We start from the raw sequence: 19162 nt of genomic DNA on the forward strand, positions 1-19162 counted from the left end.
TAATAGTGGTAGTAGTAGTTGTTGTAGTAGTAGTAGTAGTAGTAGTAGTAGTGGTAGTAATGGTAGTAGTAGTAGTAGTAGTAGTAGAAGTAGTAGTAGTAGTAGTAGTAGTAGTAGTAGTAGTAGTAGTAGAAGTAGTAGTAATTGCAGCAGTAGCAGAAGTATTAGTATTAGTATGAGAAGCCGTGGTAACAAAGAGACAGTAGACACCTGCCGAAACGATAATTACTCCCAGTGAGGTCTAAAGCACTATTCAGGGGGTGCTGTGAACTTATCATTAAACCCAGCTGTGACCTCACTGAACGCTTCCCTTTGTGTCTCACAACACAAGGGGGCAGTCACAGCCTGCCCTCTAAAGACAACTCTCTTCCTCCACACAAAACTACAAGCACCTAATAACACACACAGCCTTCACTCAAAAATTTCACAATTATCATGGCGACTTCTACACCAACCTCGGAGTCCCCATCTGGGGAGGGGGCCATAAATGTCCCCAGGTCGGACTGCCTTTCTGTCGACGACCCTAAGTGTCTTGACACAACCCCCCTCAACTTTTTCTTCATTAACTTCTGCAACATTCGCCGTCTAAGATCTAATTTTCAATATATAGAACACCTCTCCTCTTCTAAACCTCATCTTCTTTTCCTCACTGAAACTCAGGTGTCTGAGGCAACTGACAGTAGCCCCTTTTCTGTTCCCTCCTACTTTCTCTATCCTAATTTTCGATCCAAAGCTGGATGTTGCGTTTATGTGAGCAATGACTTAACTTGCTCTCGTGCCCACGTTCTTGAATCTTCCGAGTTTTCCACCATCTGGCTACGACTACAGAGTCACTACAGAGACTACAGAGTCTCAAACTAAATTTATCTGTGCTGTATACCTCTCACCTAACTCCTCTGACTATAAGAAATTCTTTGACTACTTAACTTCCAAAGTGGAGCACATTCTGACCCTCTTCCCTTTTGCAGAGATCTCCATTCTTGGAGACTTCAATGTTCACCACCAGCTTTGGCTTTCCTCTCCCTTCACTGACCATCCTGGTGAACTAGCCTTCAACTTTGCTATCCTCCACGATCTAGAGCAATTGGTGCAACACTCTACTCGTATTCCTGACCATCTTGGAGATACGCCCAACATTCTTGACCTTTTCCTGACCTCTAATCCTTCTGCTTATGCTGTCACCCTTTCTTCTCCGTTGGGATCCTCCGATCACAATCTCATATCTGTATCTTGTCCTATCGCTCCAATCCCTCCTCAGGATCCCCCTAAGCGAAGATGCCTCTGGCGTTTTGCCTCTTCTAGTTCGGGGGACCTGAGGAGGTATTTTGCTGATTTTCCTTGGAATGACTACTGCTTCCGTGTCAGAGACCCGTCTTTGTGTGCTGAGCGCATAACAGAGGTGATAGTGTCTGGCATGGAGGCATACATTCCTCACTCTTTTTTTCGACCTAAACCTTTCAAACCTTGGTTTAACACAGCTTGTTCTCGTACTATACGTGATAGAGAGGTGGCCCACAATAGGTATTTAAGCCTTCCATCACCAGAATTTCATGCACTTTATATTTCTGCCCGGAACCATGCCAAGTCTGTTCTCCAACTAGCCAAAAACTCCTTCATTAACAGAAAATGTCAAAACCTTTCAAGATCTAACTTCCCTCGTGACTTCTGGAATCTAGCCAAAAATACCTCGAATAACTTTGCTTCTTCTTCTTTCCCTCCTCTATTTCAACCAGATGGCACCACTGCTATCACATCTATTTCTAAAGCTGAACTCTTTGCTCAAACCTTTGCTAAAACCTCTACCTTGGACGATTCCGGGCTTGTTCCTCCCACTCCTCCACCCTCTGACTACTTGATGCTACCTATTAAAATTCTTCGCAATGATATTTTCCATGCCCTTGTTGGCCTAAACCCTCGGAAGGCCCTCCTAATGTTCTCCGAAATTGTGCCTCCGTGCTTGCACCTTGCCTAGGCAAGCTCCTTCAGCTCTGTCTGTCAACATCTACCTTTCCTTCTTGCTGGAAGTTTGCCTACATTCAGCCTGTTCCTAAAAAGGGTGACCGTTCTAATTCCTCAAACTACCGTCCTATTGCTTTAATTTCCTGCCTATCTAAAGTTTTTGAATCTATCCTCAACAGGAAGATTCTAAAACATCTTTCACTTCACAACCTTCTATCTGATCGCCAGTATGGGTTCCGTCAAGACCGCTCTACTGGTGATCTTTTGGCTTTCTTTACTGAGTCTTGGTCATCCTCTTTTCGAGATTTTGGTGAAACTTTTGCTGTTGCGTTGGTCATATCAATAGCTTTTGATAGAGTCTGGCACAAAGCTTTGATTTCCAAATTACCCTCCTACAGCTTCTATCCTTCTCTCTGTAACTTCATCTCAAGTTTCCTTTCTGACTGTTCTATTGCTGTTGTGGTAGACGGTCACTGTTCTTCTCCTAAATCTATTAACAGTGGTGTTCCTCAGGGTTCTGTCCTGTCACCCACTCTCTTCTTATTATTCATTAATGATCTTCTAAACCAAACTTCTTGTCCTATCCACTCCTACGCTGATGACACCACCCTGCACTTTTCCATGTCTTTTCATAGACGTCCAACCCTTCAGGAAGTAAACATTTCATGCAGGGAAGCCACAAAACACTTGACTTCTGATCTCTCTGAAATTTCTGATTGGGGCAGAGCAAACTTGGTATTGTTCAATGCCTCAAAAACTCAATTCCTCCATCTATCAACTCGACACAACCTTCCAGACAACTATCCCCTCTTCTTCAATGACACTCAACTGTCCCCCTCTTCTACACTGAACATCCTCGGTCTGTCCTTTACTTATAATCTGAACTGGAAACTTCACATCTCATCTCTAGCAAAACAGCTTCTATGAAGTTAGGTGTTCTGAGATGTCTCCGCCAGTTTTTCTCACCCCCCCAGCTGCTAACTCTGTACAAGGGCCTTATCCGTCCATGTACGAGTATGGAGTATGCTTCACATGTCACGGGGTTCCACTCATACCACTCTTTTAGACGGTGGAATCAAAAGCTTTTCGCCTCATCAACTCCTCTTCTCTAACTGACTGTCTTCAGCCTCTCTCTCATCACCGCAATGTTGCTTCTCTAGCTGTCTTCTACCGCTATTTTCATGCTAACTGCTCTTTTGATCTTGCTAACTGCATGCCTCCCCTCTTCCCACGGCCTCGCTGCACAAGACTTTCTTCTTTCTCTCACCTCTATTCTGTCCACCTCTCTAACGGAAGAGTTATCCAGTATTCTCAGTAGTATCCCTTTCTCTGGTAAACTCTGGAACTCCCTGCCTGCTTCTGTATTTCCACCTTCCTATGACTTGAATTCCTTCAAGAGGAAGGTTTCAAGACACTTGTCCTTCAATGTTTGACTAACGCTTTGGACCCTTTTATGGGACTGGGTATTTCAATGGGCATTCTTTTTTATTGGATTTTTGTTGCCCTTGGCTAGTGTCCCTCCTACATGAAAAAAAAAAAAAAAAAACGGCAGCAGCAGCAACAACAGCAGTAGCAGCAGCAGCAACAACAACAGTAGTATTAGTATTAGTAGTAGTAACAGTAATTGCAGTAGTTATTATTATTATTATTATTATTATTATTATTATTATTATTATTATTATTATTATTAGTAGTAGTAGTAGTAGTAGTAGTAGTAGTAGTACTAGTAGTAGTACTTGTAGTAGTAGTAGTAGTAGTAGTAATAGTAGTAGTAGCAGCAGCAGCAGCAGCAGCAGCAGCAGCAGCAGCAGCAGCAGTAGTAGTAGTAGTAGTAGTAGTAGTAGTAGTAGTAGTAGCAGAAGTAGTACTGGGAAAGGAAGAAGGAAAAACCGAAGATAGCAAGAAAAAAAAGGAAAACCTTATCAGTATACAATAAAAAAAAAAACGGAAGACATAAAGGCATAAGTAAACAAACAATTATGCAGTAACTGTTGTTGTTAGAATGCATTGCTTCCCTAATCTTTTCTCTCCGCAAATCTCCGTCCTTCCGCTAGTTTGAGTCGTGACTTGAGAGATTGGAGTTGCAATGCCGTCAAGCTGGGAAGCAGAGGTGAAAAAAAAGAAAAGAAATAGATACTAAATAAGTAAATGAAAATAAATGCCAATTCCCCTTTTATTTTGGTTATTTCTAAAATTTAACTATTCATTTATTTATCTATACAGTTTCGTTTCATGTTTTGTAGTGAGTCAGTTCCAGGAAGGAAGTGCTTGTTGCTTTCACAGCGGCTTTATACAAGCAAGAAAGTTCTTCGATGGTTCCTTAGGAAAAAAAATAAATAAATAAATAAAATAAATAATAATAATAATGATAATGATGAGAATATTGATGATTATAAGAATAAAAAAAAAATAAAAGTAGTAGTGGTAGTAGTAGTAGTAGTAGTAGTAGTAGTAGTAGTAGTAGTAGTAGTAGTAGTAGTAGTAGTAGTAGTAGTAGTAGTTTTTATTATTGTTGTCGTTGTTGTCGGTGTTGCAGTTGTAATAATGATAATAAGTGCTCTTTTTCTAATAATCTTCGCCCACATATGCGTGTTGACATCCAAGGAAAAAGAAAGAACAAAACACTGTAATGCAAAGGATGTGGTGACCTCACTGTCATGTGTTTTGCTCATCATATTGTGATGAACCTGTCTTGGGTGATTATCTTCATAACAAGCCATTAGACATGAGGCCAAGGGAACATGTCTATGTTTTTGCATGTGGAGGCAAGGTCGTATCCCCTTGGCTTAGGTCTTGTGCTTATGCTTATTTTCTGCCAAGTGAACAGGGGCTTCAGTGTGTGAAGCCAGGAGACACTCCAAGCATGGGTTAAGGTAAAGAGTTTATAAGGAGGGCGTGAAATGGCTGAAATAATTGAAGGTGGATAACAACTACTGAATGTAAAGAAAAGAAGTTCAATAACAGGAATCACCTCCTTAATAATAATGAGAGTAAATTATGATAAATTGCATTATTTTTGCGACTTGTCTTTTCCGCATGCATGGGGTATCATAAAACTTGGAAAAGTAATGAAAAAATATTTTTTGTTAATTATTTGTTTGCAGTCTAACTTCTTACTGAAGTAGTTCTCAGCCTTCTGTCTTTGTCCATGTTAGGTAAGTTTCACGATGGAATGAAATGCGGGGATATTTGAATCTCCATTCATTAGAGACAACCAATTATTATTATTGTTATTATTATTATTGTTATTATTATTATTATTATTATTATTATTATTATTATTATTATTATTATTATTATTATTATTATTAATAGTAGCACCAGCAATGACGATAACAATAACATTAATAACATTAATATTATTACGAAATATATTCATACTACTACTACTACTACTACTACTACTACTACTACTACTACTACTACTACTACTACTACTACTACTACTTCTACTACTATTACTACTACTGCTACTATTACTACTACTGCTACTACTAATTTTAATAATAGTAATAATAACAATAATAATATTAATAATAATAATAATAATAATAATAATAATAATAATAATAATAATAATAATGACGATAATAATAATAATAATAATAATAATAATAATAATAATAATAATAATAATAATAATAATAATGTGTCACTACTACGACTGTTAATGCTGTTTCTACCTTTATCATTATTATCATCACTGCTACTACTACTACTACTACTACTACTACTACTACTTCTACTACTACTACTACTACTATTACTACTACTACTACTACTACTACTACTACTACTACTACTACTACTACTACTGCTACTTCTAATACTGCTACTACACTTCAATTGTCACGTTCTCTTCTTATATTGATTGAAGTTATAGCATATCTTAACTATGTTAACCGAAGAAATAGTGGTTTTGCTATTTATTTATTTATTTATTTATTTTTACTAGGAACACACACACACAAAATGATAATGATGATGATGATGATGATGATGATGATGATGGTAATAATAATAATAATAATAATAATAATAATAATAATAATAATAATAATAATAATAATAATAATAATAATAATAACAATAATAATTATAATAAAATAATATTAATCAAAACAATAATACATACATAATCCAAGGCTGTCTCTTCCAAAAGTGGGGTAACCAGGACAAGGCACACAACTTTCACATTCACACCACTCTTGGTCCCAGATGGGGAAGGGAGAGAAAAAATGATAATGATCAATAAATAAATAGAAGACAATGAAGGGGCTTTAGCGTATTCAGTTAGTAAAATTCAAACTATACTTGGCTGTATTAGTAGTATTACTAGTAGTAATAATATTAGTAGATGCAGTGTAGTAACAGCAATAGTAGTGATAGCAGTACTCTTTATGTTAAAGAAAGACCTGTGTTGTAGAGATTGTTGTTCTATTTCTATACTGAAAAGAAATTCTTGAAAAAAATAAATAAAAATTTGAGAGCCACACTCTAGTTTCCCTAGTAAATTTTACACCGTCATTTCCTCGAAATCAAGCCAGACACTTAACTCAGTAGGAAGTAACAGTTCGCGCAGTGAATCCACAGAACGGGTAACAATTTTGATCTTTGTATTTCAGAATGAGACAGGGCAAAACTTGTGTTGCTTAATACCTCAAAAACTCAGTTACTTCATTCATCCACTCGACACAACTTTTCAGACATCTATCCCTTCTTCCTTAATTAACACCTACTTTTACATTGAACATACTTGGACTGTCCTTCGCTAAAAAAATCAACTGGAAATTTTATATCTCTTCACGTTCAAACAGCTTCCATGCAATTACGTATCTCCTCTGTCCATTGTTTCCTTCTCCCGGTTGTTTACTCTGTACGGGGACTTTATCCGTCGCTGTATGGAAAACTGCTCTCAGAAAGTTCAGCTCACACAGCCCTCCTAAGAAGAGTGGAGTCAAAAAAGCATTTCGTCTCATCTATTCCTAACCCTTTTTCTAAAAGAATGACGTGATTCTCTCACTCACCGACGCAATGTTACACCTCCTACTATCGTTTATCGTTATTGCCATGGTTACTTTTCCTCTGGACGTAGTAAATGCGTGCTAAGGAACATAGGTATTATCCTTGTTGCACGTCTTCCCCCTTTCCCGCCGCCACGCTATACGCAAGATTTTCTACTTTCATTCTTATCCTGTTCATCTAAGGCAAAAATTAATCAATATTTGCTCTTTTTTATACGTTTTACTGGTAAAACTCTAAAAGTTCACGTTTCCATAACTCTCCCTACCAAAGATTTGAAGTGCTCCAAAAGACAGCTCAGAAAGCAAATTGGCCTCTTATAGTTGTTCTGCCTCTGGTTCTTTTTGAGAACGGTAATAGGAGTTTTTTTTTTTCCTGATCTTTAATACTCAAAGAAAAATTAATGTGATGTTCTGAGAAAAAAATATTAGCATACACGCGTTTTCACAAGATAAGGTGGGATGTGGAAACTCATTGCTGCTTTTTGCGACTAAATGTAAAGAAGCAAGTGTTATACGTAACAACAACTTTGGGTCTATTTTTTTTTTCTTTTCAATTTTCACAGTGACCTTTTTAGTTATATTACGGAACGCATCCTTAACTTTGATCAGTACATTCTTTGCACCCTCATGTATAATAAGTTCCTTTTAATTTTGTTATAGGTATTATCTTTCTTAGAGTTTCGTTTGGAAATTTGTCTTCATACTTCGTGTGTGTGTGTGTGTGTGTGTGTGTGGGAGGGGGCTTTAATTCCGATTTCTCCCATTATTTTAATGGAAGAAACTCCTTCCTGTCTCCTGTGTAATAAGTATCATTTACTTTTTTTTTTTTTTTTTTTTTTTTTTTTTTTTTTGCTGCTGAGGAAAAATAAGCAGTGCTCTGAGTGACACACATTCTGGGGTGCAATGCTCGGCGCGCCCAGCTCACACCTGAGAGGTCCCAGATTTGTTCTCCAGAAAGGACGAGACAGGCAGTCTCCTCACACCCTTGTCGTTGTTACCTAGCAGTCCATAGTTACCGACAGTAAGACGAATGTTTTGCCAATCATCCTTGAGAGGTAAGCCTTTCCTTTACGTCACCCGCCATGGCGTGGAGAGAATAACTTCAAGTGGACAGTGCTTTCCATCCATAAGATGTTTGTAATAGCAAATGTCCATAGCACTTCTTTGGGTGTGCGTGCCGTTATATTCGGCATTTAAACATTTACACACACACACACACACACACACACACACACACACACACACACACACACACACAGACACACACACACACACACACACACACACACACGCGCGCACGATATACAAGGACATACAAATAAACAGACAGACAGGCAAATCTAGATGTTTTTACGATATACGAGTACTGTATTACATACAATAGTAATGTGTGGTTGTGTTATTTGTTTTCAGTCACAGAGAGGAGAATGTATCAGCAGTGTGCTTGACGTGCTGGCAGGTCTTATCCAAAGATGGGTGAGACAGGACGACATCGGTTACGGTGGGTGGCTGTGGTGCACGCCTACTTGTCCCTCAGGAGGCACCTCCCCTGCCTTACTGGCCGCCGTCGCCACCCACTTGTCACGCAGCGCGGCGGACCGTTGCAGGATGATAAAAGAAACGGCGGCGCCGCTTTTTGTTACACTGGTGGAGGTACGTCTCCTTGTCGCCCTGCTTTTCGCTTACGACGGCCGGCGAGTATGGTAAAGGCGGCGTTGTTGTTGCTTTTAGTTGAAGTGATGGCGGGCCTGGTGCCTGCCCGGGGGATGTGGCCCACCACCAGCTACTACATTGACTATGTGGTGAGTGGTCACAGGTTTGTTATGAGTACATATATTCTGAAAGTAATTGCCATGTCTGTGTTGTGTGAGGTTTGCTAGTAAATCTTTTATTGCACCGTTTATGGATTACACAATCACAGAGGCTGTAAGGGGAGCTGCTCTCTGCGTTCCTCTTTACATCAAGTTTTGTCTTTTCATTCCGTGAAAAAAAAAAAAAAACATAACTTGATCTTTAGTTAGTGTTGTATATGTTTGTACGTAAGCCATCCGACCTTATCAGATCGTTTTCAACTGTTAAGGAATGATAAATCAGAGGTTCACTGATGAAATGTCAAACGTTGCCTTAATTTTCTATCTGGCAAGTTTACAGTTATTTCAACTATCTTCTTTAGGTTATGAAGTTTAAGCTTCCCAGGGCTAAAGGCACTCGGGAGAGAATTAGTACGGACATGACATCATCACCGCAACAAATTGTGTGACACAGCTCTGTCTTCTTCCGGTATTACTGCGTAATCTTACTTATTCTCTCCATCAGGTGGCTAAGAATTGCTTCGGGGAGGACGCAGCCCTGGAAATGGAGCGAATAGGAATGGAAGTGGGGAAGGAGTGCTGGATGAAGGAATGGGTAAGCCTAGGGAGGTGATGGCAGTCACATTTACTGCAGTTTTGGTATCAAAAATGTTTGTATCATAATTAATGCAGACTAATGTTGTGTATTCTGCTGATATGTGGAACTGAAAACATTTCGAGTTGATAACATTTGCTTTTTTCATTACAGGAGGACAACTTCGGCATGACATCAGGACGCAGCGGCAGGACGAAACGGGTTAGTAATTCCCTTCAGACTCTGCTCAATTCCAGGCTCATGGTAGAAGCAGAGTGGAAAGGTTAAATGTCGGGGTGAGGATGTACAACTGATAATTAATATTCTTACGTAACTTTTCCCCTAATAATTCAACATGAGAGATGACGCTTTGTTGAAGCGTCATCTCTTGTCTTCGCTAAAACGTGCACATGGTGATGGTTGGCACATTTGTCATTACGAGCTTTTTTGGCATGAGTTGCCTCGAATATTTTATCACTTCCGGTTTTCGCGCCACATAAAACTACCTAGTGCGTTCGAACACACACACACACACACACACACACACACACACACACACACACATGCAAGCGCGTTTGTGTGTACTGCATGTGTGTGGGACTATGTTAAAGGTCGGGGACGCCTTGTCTCTGCTAGCCTTCTTTTTTGGTCATGTCATTCTAATACAGAAACAGACAGAAAGATAAAAGTCATTGATCGTATTGTTTTAATAATAATAATAATAATAATAATAATAATAATAATAATAATAATAATAATAATAATAATAATAATAAAAATAACAATAGTAACAATAATAATAATAATAATAATAATAATAATAATAATAATAATAATAATAATAATAATAATAATAATAATTATTATTATTATTATTATTATTATTATTATTATCATTATTATTATTATTATCATTATTATTATTATTATTATAATCAATATCAGTATAAAGTGCTTTCTATTCCTCCTCCTCCTCCTCATCATCATAATGATTATCATTATCATCATCATCCACCATCACCATCATCATTATTGACTCTACCATCTTTCCAAGTTAGAGAGTACCATGGAATATAGACAGTTTAGGCTCGATAATTAGGTGTGTTTGGTATTTTCATCGGGCATTTACGTATTCAAGGTAGTTTATTTGGCCAATGAATACACTGAGAAGTTAAATATCGCAACAGGTACATGTTTTTCATTTAACTTTTGTGGAAAACGCCATCACCTGATAATGACACGGCAACTGACCTACTTGGCAGCTGCCACGTCTCAATCAAGGTTGTTGTACCCTAGCTGCCGAGAATTGCACAAGGCCTTTGCCTGTTTGCTGTCTGTCTTGGTTGGCTTCGCTGTTCCTCCTGTGTTGGTTGCCGTGTCTTAGGAAGGACAGTCATCATCATCAACATCGTCTTCGTCATTGATCATCATCATCATTTACTGTATTCATAACATTGTTCTCGCTACACATTTACCCGTCATATCGTTTAAGACTTTGCTGCCACATGAGTTTGATTTCCTCTCTCAGAACATCCTCAAGATGCCAAACCCTGCATCTACGAATCTACTGGTGTGCAATCTGCGAGCCTTGAACGTGGTGAGTGACGGGACACGACAAAGCATATGTGTGTGTGTGTGTGTGTGTGTGTGTGTGTGTGTGTCTATATATATATATATATATATATATATATATATATATATATATATATATATATATATATATATATATATATATATATATATATATATATATATATATATATATGCATATATATATATATATATATATATATATATATATATATATATATATATATATATATATATATATATATATATATATATATATATATATATATATATATATATATATATATATATATATATATATATATATATATATATATATATATATATATATATATATATATATATATATATATATATATATATATATATTATATATATATATATAGAGAGAGAGAGAGAGAGAGAGAGAGAGAGAGAGAGAGAGAGAGAGAGAGAGAGAGAGAGAGAGAGAGAGAGAGAGAGAGAGAGAGAGAGAGAGAGAGAGAGAGAGAGAGAGAGAGAGAGAGAGAGAGAGAGAGAGAGAGATAGATAGACAGATAAATAGATATGTGTGTGTGTGTGTGTGTGTGTGTGTGTGGGTTCGTGAGGTCGTGTGTGAAGCGTGAGAAATAGGGAGTACAAACCGAGAGGGGAGAGTAACAGTTTGAGTCACCTGAAAGAACAAAGGGAACGGGAAAACAATGAGTAAATCAAATCTTATATATATATATATATATATATATATATATATATATATATATATATATATATATATATATATATATATATATATATATATATATATATATATATATATATATATATATGAGGTTAAGCAGGTATTCACCAGACTTCATATATATATATATATATATATATATATATATATATATATATATATATATATATATATATATATATATATATATATATATATATATATATATATATATATATATATATATATATATATATATATATATATATATATATATATATATATATATATATATATATATATATATATATATATATATATATATATATATATATATATATATATATATATATATATATATATATATATATATATATATATATATATATATATATATATATATATATATATATATATATATATATATATATATATATATATATATATATATATATATATATATATATATATATATATATAATCTCGGTGCCTTCTCTTTCAGTTGACGCCAAAGTACGAAATGAACTACCCGTTGGTAGACGCCTGGATCAGCACCAACGTGAGTGACGCTGGCGTCAGAGAAAAGCTCCTCAGGCTGTCGAAAGAGTGCCAGCCTCTGCCCATCCCTTTGGCTCCCTTGGAGACTGTGGAGAGGATGGAGGACGTGGAGTCTATCATGAAGGGAGTGAGGAAATTCCATATCTACATGGACTGCATGAATCTGGGTGGCACTGACATCTGCATGAACAAGGAGATGGAGCGTGTGAAAGAGAAGTGGGATAACATGAACTATCCCTGAAGACCATCTGTATGGAACTAGTTTGTAACTTCCCTCGTTGGGTTTTCTTGCTTAACGATGCAAATTAAAGACAATCAAACTGTAAAAATCTTAATTGTACTAATATATCCACAGTATAAGCCACAATAAGGCCATGATCTGTAGGCCAAATGCCTCAATAACCTATAGCGCTCTAGTAGTCTACGGAGTATTCCATCAATTCACACGTACCGGCAGGCACCCACACTCACTGTGTGCTTATGCGGTCTTCATGTTGTTTCCTCATCCTCATCAGATGTCAACCTAATGTAAGAAAGATGCCATCAAAGTCAGTGTCTTCTAATCTCAGCACTTTCCCGCGTACGCTTTCCTGTGCTTCAGGTTCAAAGTTTTCTCGCTAAGTGAGAAGTCCTTCATTTGTACAAGGAGACCAAAAAGCAGAGACCACCTTTTTCTGAGGATTTCAGATCAGTCGAGGGAAAATTATACGACGTTCTTGTCGCAGTAGTTCTTCATTATCAGTTCTGAAGGTAAACAGAGGTAAGACATATTATATACGTACACGCCATACTGTGTTAACATAGTTGATATTTCCAATTTCTTTTTCAAATAATAATTCATAAGTCAGTCAGCAAAGAAGACCAGACAGCTTGTGGTTCCTGTTTCGGCTCAAAGTCTAACGGATTATGGTTCAGTATTACTTTGTTCAGTTGTTTATTATCAACCACGGGGTGATCCAATTTCCTCGACATTGTGGGCCATTTTAGCAATGAAGTTTAGTTGAATAATAGTATACAATACGTTGTAGACCGAGATGTTGCATGGATGTGGTATATAAAGGCTACTGGAAAACTCACAAACATTTTCATATTTTAATTAATAACTACTAATCATTTACATTTCTTACAAGTCAAAATTTCTCACTCGCATTCATCTTCAATTCGTTCAAAGTTATTTAGTGTCAATTTATATCTTTTCAACATATTCACTGATGAACGCAATCATCGTGCACGAACACAAACAATATCAATTTCATAAACACAAGTAAAGTTCAATTGGCGCAATTAATGTTCAGTTAGAAAAAGACACATGATATCAGGATCAATTACCATAAACATTTTATAATTAAGTAAATCTTCGAACTCCATATAAACCTATCATACCAAACATCAAACAAACATCCTAATCCTTCTTTAATAAGATAATTGATTTATAGGTTGCATTACGCTTTCAAGTTTCACTTTAAGTTATTTCATCCATCTTGACCCCTCTCTGGTCAGGCCTTCTGGAACCTCTGGCTCTCTGTGTGCTACTCTATGCTACTGAATTATTCCACTGTTACACGCTGTAATCATAATATACAGTTGTTTGGGACTGCCTATTTCAGTCAGTAAATTATCTTTATTTTCATAACATTTTACATATCTACCATTCACGTTTCTCATTTACGCATATGATTCGTCCGTAAACGTAGTACTTGATACAAAACGCCAGTCAGGGTATAAGGGCAGATTGGAGGTGGAGCTTAAGTGGGCGCTAGGATTTTTCTATAGGCTGACCTTCTTCAGGTTCCTCACCCCTCCTGGCTGATTTACTTTCACTTTCTATCGCTTTCTGTCTCGCTCGCCTTCTTGATACGCTACCATATGTTAATCCTCTATTTCCTGTAGTAGTGACCCAGGCTGCTGTCCCAAGCGGTTTATGGCTTTCATCCTGTTTTGTGCTGTGTGAATCCTGCTTCCTCTATATCAACTGCTAATCCTTTCTTGTTCCGACCTCGAATTTGCGATTTCCAGTTCCCTAGTCCTGGACATCTGGTAGGAATGTTTAAATTACCTTCCTGGTTGGGTGACCGTTTGTTATTCTCCTACTTCATCCATCTTCTCCATTTCTTCTTTTTTCTTACTTATTATATCTTTTCTTCTTTCTTCTTCCTTGGCAATACAATATATACTATGGTGTAGGGTCATCACACACACACACACAAACATATATATATATATATATATATATATATATATATATATATATATATATATATATATATATATATATATATATATATATATATATATATATATATATATATATATATATATATATATATATATATATATATATATATATATATATATATATATTGTTATGACCACAAATTCCTGCCCTTCTCCCAACTGCCACAGACTAAGCTAATTTTTCCAAGTCACCACCTACATAACTTGGTGCAGGGCTTAATTATGGGGGGTACAGGATCCCTTCTGACTCCTGCACCCTTTACACGACTGATTGTAACACCAGGTCACATTAATGAGGTCACCAGCCTGTTTTTACCTACCCACAGGCAAAGGAATATAATACAACAACTGCATATTCTAATAGCTGGGCGTGAATCACCAGCCACATTCTAGGGAGAGGGCGGTTACAATAAGCAACAAACACATATAAGAATAATAATGTTCTACAGAATATCGCCCTCACAAACAACAAGACAAATTCCTCCCACTTCCGTAAAACACTATCTCCCTCTGCTGTGCACTATTACATACACCTTCCCAGGAGACAGGCTATGTTCCTTTTCAAAAAAAGAACACGACCCGGGAAAGGAGAATATTCTAGTACACAACAGCATATTATTATTCCTCTACTTCCAAGCCCTCTACAAGAGCAATGGATAACAGTAACATTTAACACATCAACACACACACAAACTGCGTACAAAATAAAAAAAGAGGGTCGGGGATCCCTTACTGCGACAAAACTCGGTGCACACACGCACTCAACTGACTCACGTCCCAAATTACCTTACTTTACCTTACCGAAGTGCTTGTCATGTGACGTCAGCGATCATGGAGCGCTAATCCTCTCTTCTTTCTGCCATCCTTTCTGCAGATCCTCGGTGTTCCATCCCATGTTAATACTTTCCAGCAAGGTCTCCATATATTTCTTTCTTTGCCTTCCTCTTGCTCTTCTCCCATCAATCCTCCCCAGCAAACAATCTCTTTCCAGTCCTCCCAAAAACTGCAACTGTCCTAATACTTCTTATCAAGCATCTCTCCACTCCTGCGCATCTTAGCATTTCCTCATTTGTCACTCTTGCTGTCCATGGAATCCTTTGCAATCTTCTCAGGAACCACATCTCAGCAGCCTCCAACTTCTTTTCCATTTTCTTTTTTAACAGTCCATGTTTCACAACCATATAATAAAACTGACCACAGATAGCATTTCAATAGTCTGATTTTCAATTTCATATTCATACTCAAATTTTTTTTATTAAAGTTCTTATATTTATAAAAGCAGTTTTTGTCAACCCAATTCTCTTTATTTCCTTTTCACAATTTGCCTCCTCTGACACAATACTCCCCAAATATTTAAATTCTCGAACCTGTTTAATCTGCCTTCCACCAATATATATCCTTACACTGAGCCTTTGTCTTCTCTTTGTTATTCCCAAGACTTCTGTCTTCTTTGTGTTTATCTTCAGACCTCTCTCCTCACTTGCTTCTTGTACTTTATCCACAAGCCTTTGCAGCTTTTCCTCTGAGTCCGCCAAAAGAACTGTGTCATAAGCATACCGTATATATGTCATGTTTCTTCCTCCAATTCTCATTCCCATCAACTCTATTAAACTTTCCATGCATTTCTGACCGTACAAGGAGAAGAGGTTTGGGGAAAGTACACACCCCTGCCTCACTCCTCTCCTTATATTTATCCATTCTGACTTCATTTTTTCCACTTTCACAGCTGCTTTTTCAATCCAGTACAGATTTGGTATCAACCTTATGTCCTTACCATCCACACCTGTTCCCTTAAGTATTCTCACAAGTTCTTCATGCCTTACTGTATCGAATGCCTTTTAATAATCGACAAAGCACATGTACATGCAGATCTTTCTGCATCTCCACTGCCTGCTCAATAATATTTCTTAAGCAGAAAATGGCATTGCTGGTACCCATCCCTTTCCTAAAACCAAACTGTTCTCTTACTGCATTTTCCTCAACCTTTCTCTTCAGTCTCTTTCTCAATACTCCAAGAATTATCTTTCCCATCTGACTTGTAATGCTAATTGTTGTATGTTTTTCATATTCAGTAGTTCCCATCTTCTTGGGGATATTTATGAATATTGCCTCTTGCATAGCTTTTGGCACATACCCCATCTCACATATTTTGTTTGCTAACTCCATTATTTTATCCACAACCAAATCACTCGCTGTTCATACCATTTCTATCACCATTCCATCTTCACCCGCAGCTTTACCATTTTTCATCTTTGCTATGACTGCCGTTCTTTCACCTTTTAGAATTGACGGTCCTTCCAAAACACCTTCAAATTCTGGGATAGCTCTTCTTTCATCAATATACAAGTCTTGTGTATATTCTTCCCATCATTTTAATATTTTATCCCAAATATCTGCCGAATATCTGAGTATCTGACATAAATTATGTAGGTTATACAGCTATGTATACTAATGTATACTAACAGGTAGCTGGAGGGAGACTCCTAAGGCTACACATATATGCAGGGGCTTACTGCATAATTACTCAATTATCCCCTTATCTACCTGTAGAACCCCCAACCAGTCTCCTTTGTGCATGTGCCTTCTAATCGTATGTCCACCTCGGCTCAAGGGTGGGCTGTGACTGACTAAGGGAATGAGAGCCAGACGTTCTCCCTCTCTGCTATTACAGGGTGGGTACAAGAGAGGGGGTGGGGGTGGTGGCATACACACATACACCTGCCCGCTCACTCCCATGTGTCACTCAGTGTAGGCTTATGTGAATAAAACACTTTACTTCTGAAAATTCTAGTGACTAAACTATGGGGGCTGGATGAATACTGATTACTTTATCGTTGAGAGCAACTCTTCTGCTATTAACTACATGAGGCTGAACAAGAGGGGATAAGGAGAGTACTGAAATTAAATAGGGAAGGAGACTGGGTGGAAAATATACAATTTTAATGTAACAGCTAGCGAGGTAAAGACTCATCAAACAGTGGGCACCCCCATGTCTGCTCTTGGCCATTTGCTCTCTCTCTCTCTCTCTCTCTCTCTCTCTCTCTCTCTCTCTCTCTCTCTCTCTCTCTCTCTCTCTCTCTCTCTCTCTCTCTCTCTTTCCCGCTCTGTACTCTCACTTCTTTCATTAGTTCTTACTTCTTCTCCTCATTTTACATCACTGTTCGCAACAATATATATATATATATATATATATATATATATATATATATATATATATATATATATATATATATATATATATATATATATATATATATATATATATATATTTGATAGAGTCTGGCACAAAGCTTTGATTTCCAAACTACCCTCCTATGGCTTCTCTCCTTCTCTCTGTAACTTCATCTCAGGTTTCCTTTCTGACCGTTCTATTGCTGCTGTGGTGTCACTGTTCTCCTAAATCTATTAACAGTGGTGTTCCTCAGGGTTCTGTCTTGTCACCCACTCTCTTCTTACTATTCATTAATGATCTTCTAAACCAAACTTCTTGTCCTATACACTCCTATGCTGATGATACCACCCTGCACTTTTCCACGTCTTTTCATAGACGTCCATCCCTTCAGGAGGTAAACATTTCACGCAGGGAAGCCACAGAACGCTTGACTTCTGATCTTTCTAAAATTTCTGATTAGGGCAGAGCAAACTTGGTATTGTTCAGTGCCTTAAAAACTCAATTCCTCCATCTATCAACTCGACAAAACCTTCCAGACAACTATCCCCTTTTTTTCAATAACACTCAACTGTCCCCCTCTTCTACACTGAACATCCTCGGTCTGTCCTTTACTTATAATCTGAACTGGAAACTTCACATCTCATCTCTAGCTAAAACAGCTTCTATGAAGTTAGGCGTTCTGAGACGTCTCCGCCAGTTATTCTCACCCCCCCCAGGTGCTAACTCTGTACAACGGCCTTATCCGTCCATGTATGGAGTATGCTTCACATGTCTGGGGGGGTTCCACTCATACTGCTCTTCTAGACAGGGTGGAATCAAAAGCTTTTCGTCTCATCAACTCCCCTCCTCTAACTGGCTGTCTTCAGCCTCTCTCTCACCGCCCCAATGTTGCATCTCTAGCTGTCTTCTACCGCTATTTTCATGCTAGCTGCTCTTCTGATCTTGCTAACTGCATGCCTCCCCTCCTCCCTCGGCCTCGCTGCACAAGACTTTCTTCTTTCTCTCACCCCTATTCTGTCCACCTCTCTAACGCAAGAGTTAACCAGTATTCTCAATCATTCATCCCTTTCTCTGGTAAACTCTGGAACTCCCTGCCTGCTTCTGTATTTCCACCTTCCTATGACTTGAATTCCTTCAAGAGGGAGGTTTCATGACACTTATTCATCAATTTTTAACCACTGCTTTGACCCTTTTATGGGACTGGCATTTCAGTGGGCACATTTTTTTTATTGGATTTTTGTTGCCCTTGGCCAGTGTCCTTCCTACATGAAAAATTTATATATATATATATATATATATATATATATATATATATATATATATATATATATATATATATATATATATATATATATATATATATATATATATATATATTAGGGTATGTGACAATGCATGGTCGTTGTAATGTACAAAACATTGAAAGTTTAATAAATATTGAATCGGAATAACGAACCAAAACAGTCATAACGAACTTACCACTCATGGGAGCACTGATATTTTAATAAAATTCTAATCGCAGTAACGAACCAAAGCTGGCGA

General features: G+C 37.3%; 1 protein-coding gene across 25 annotated transcripts in view; it reads left to right on the forward strand.

Annotated features, from left to right (window-relative positions):
- The window catches only part of LOC135111521 (scoloptoxin SSD14-like), a 439479-nt gene extending 426937 nt beyond the window's left edge, over positions 1-12542 (forward strand). For 24 of the 25 annotated variants that reach the window (XM_064024900.1, XM_064024905.1, XM_064024903.1 and 21 more), the window contains 5 exons: positions 8397-8636; positions 9300-9389; positions 9543-9590; positions 10897-10965; positions 12158-12542. In XM_064024900.1, coding sequence (XP_063880970.1) covers positions 8397-8636; positions 9300-9389; positions 9543-9590; positions 10897-10965; positions 12158-12454 — 744 coding nt within the window. In that variant the 3' untranslated portion in view covers positions 12455-12542. Of the gene's footprint in view, positions 1-8396; positions 8786-9299; positions 9390-9542; positions 9591-10896; positions 10966-12157 lie in introns of all 25 variants that reach the window. The other variant, XR_010273760.1, reaches the window with a different exon arrangement.
- The last annotated feature ends 6620 nt before the right edge of the window (positions 12543-19162 follow it).

The sequence above is a fragment of the Scylla paramamosain genome, chromosome 22 (genome assembly GCF_035594125.1).
Source record: "Scylla paramamosain isolate STU-SP2022 chromosome 22, ASM3559412v1, whole genome shotgun sequence".
Classification (NCBI taxonomy): Eukaryota; Metazoa; Arthropoda; class Malacostraca; order Decapoda; family Portunidae; genus Scylla; species Scylla paramamosain.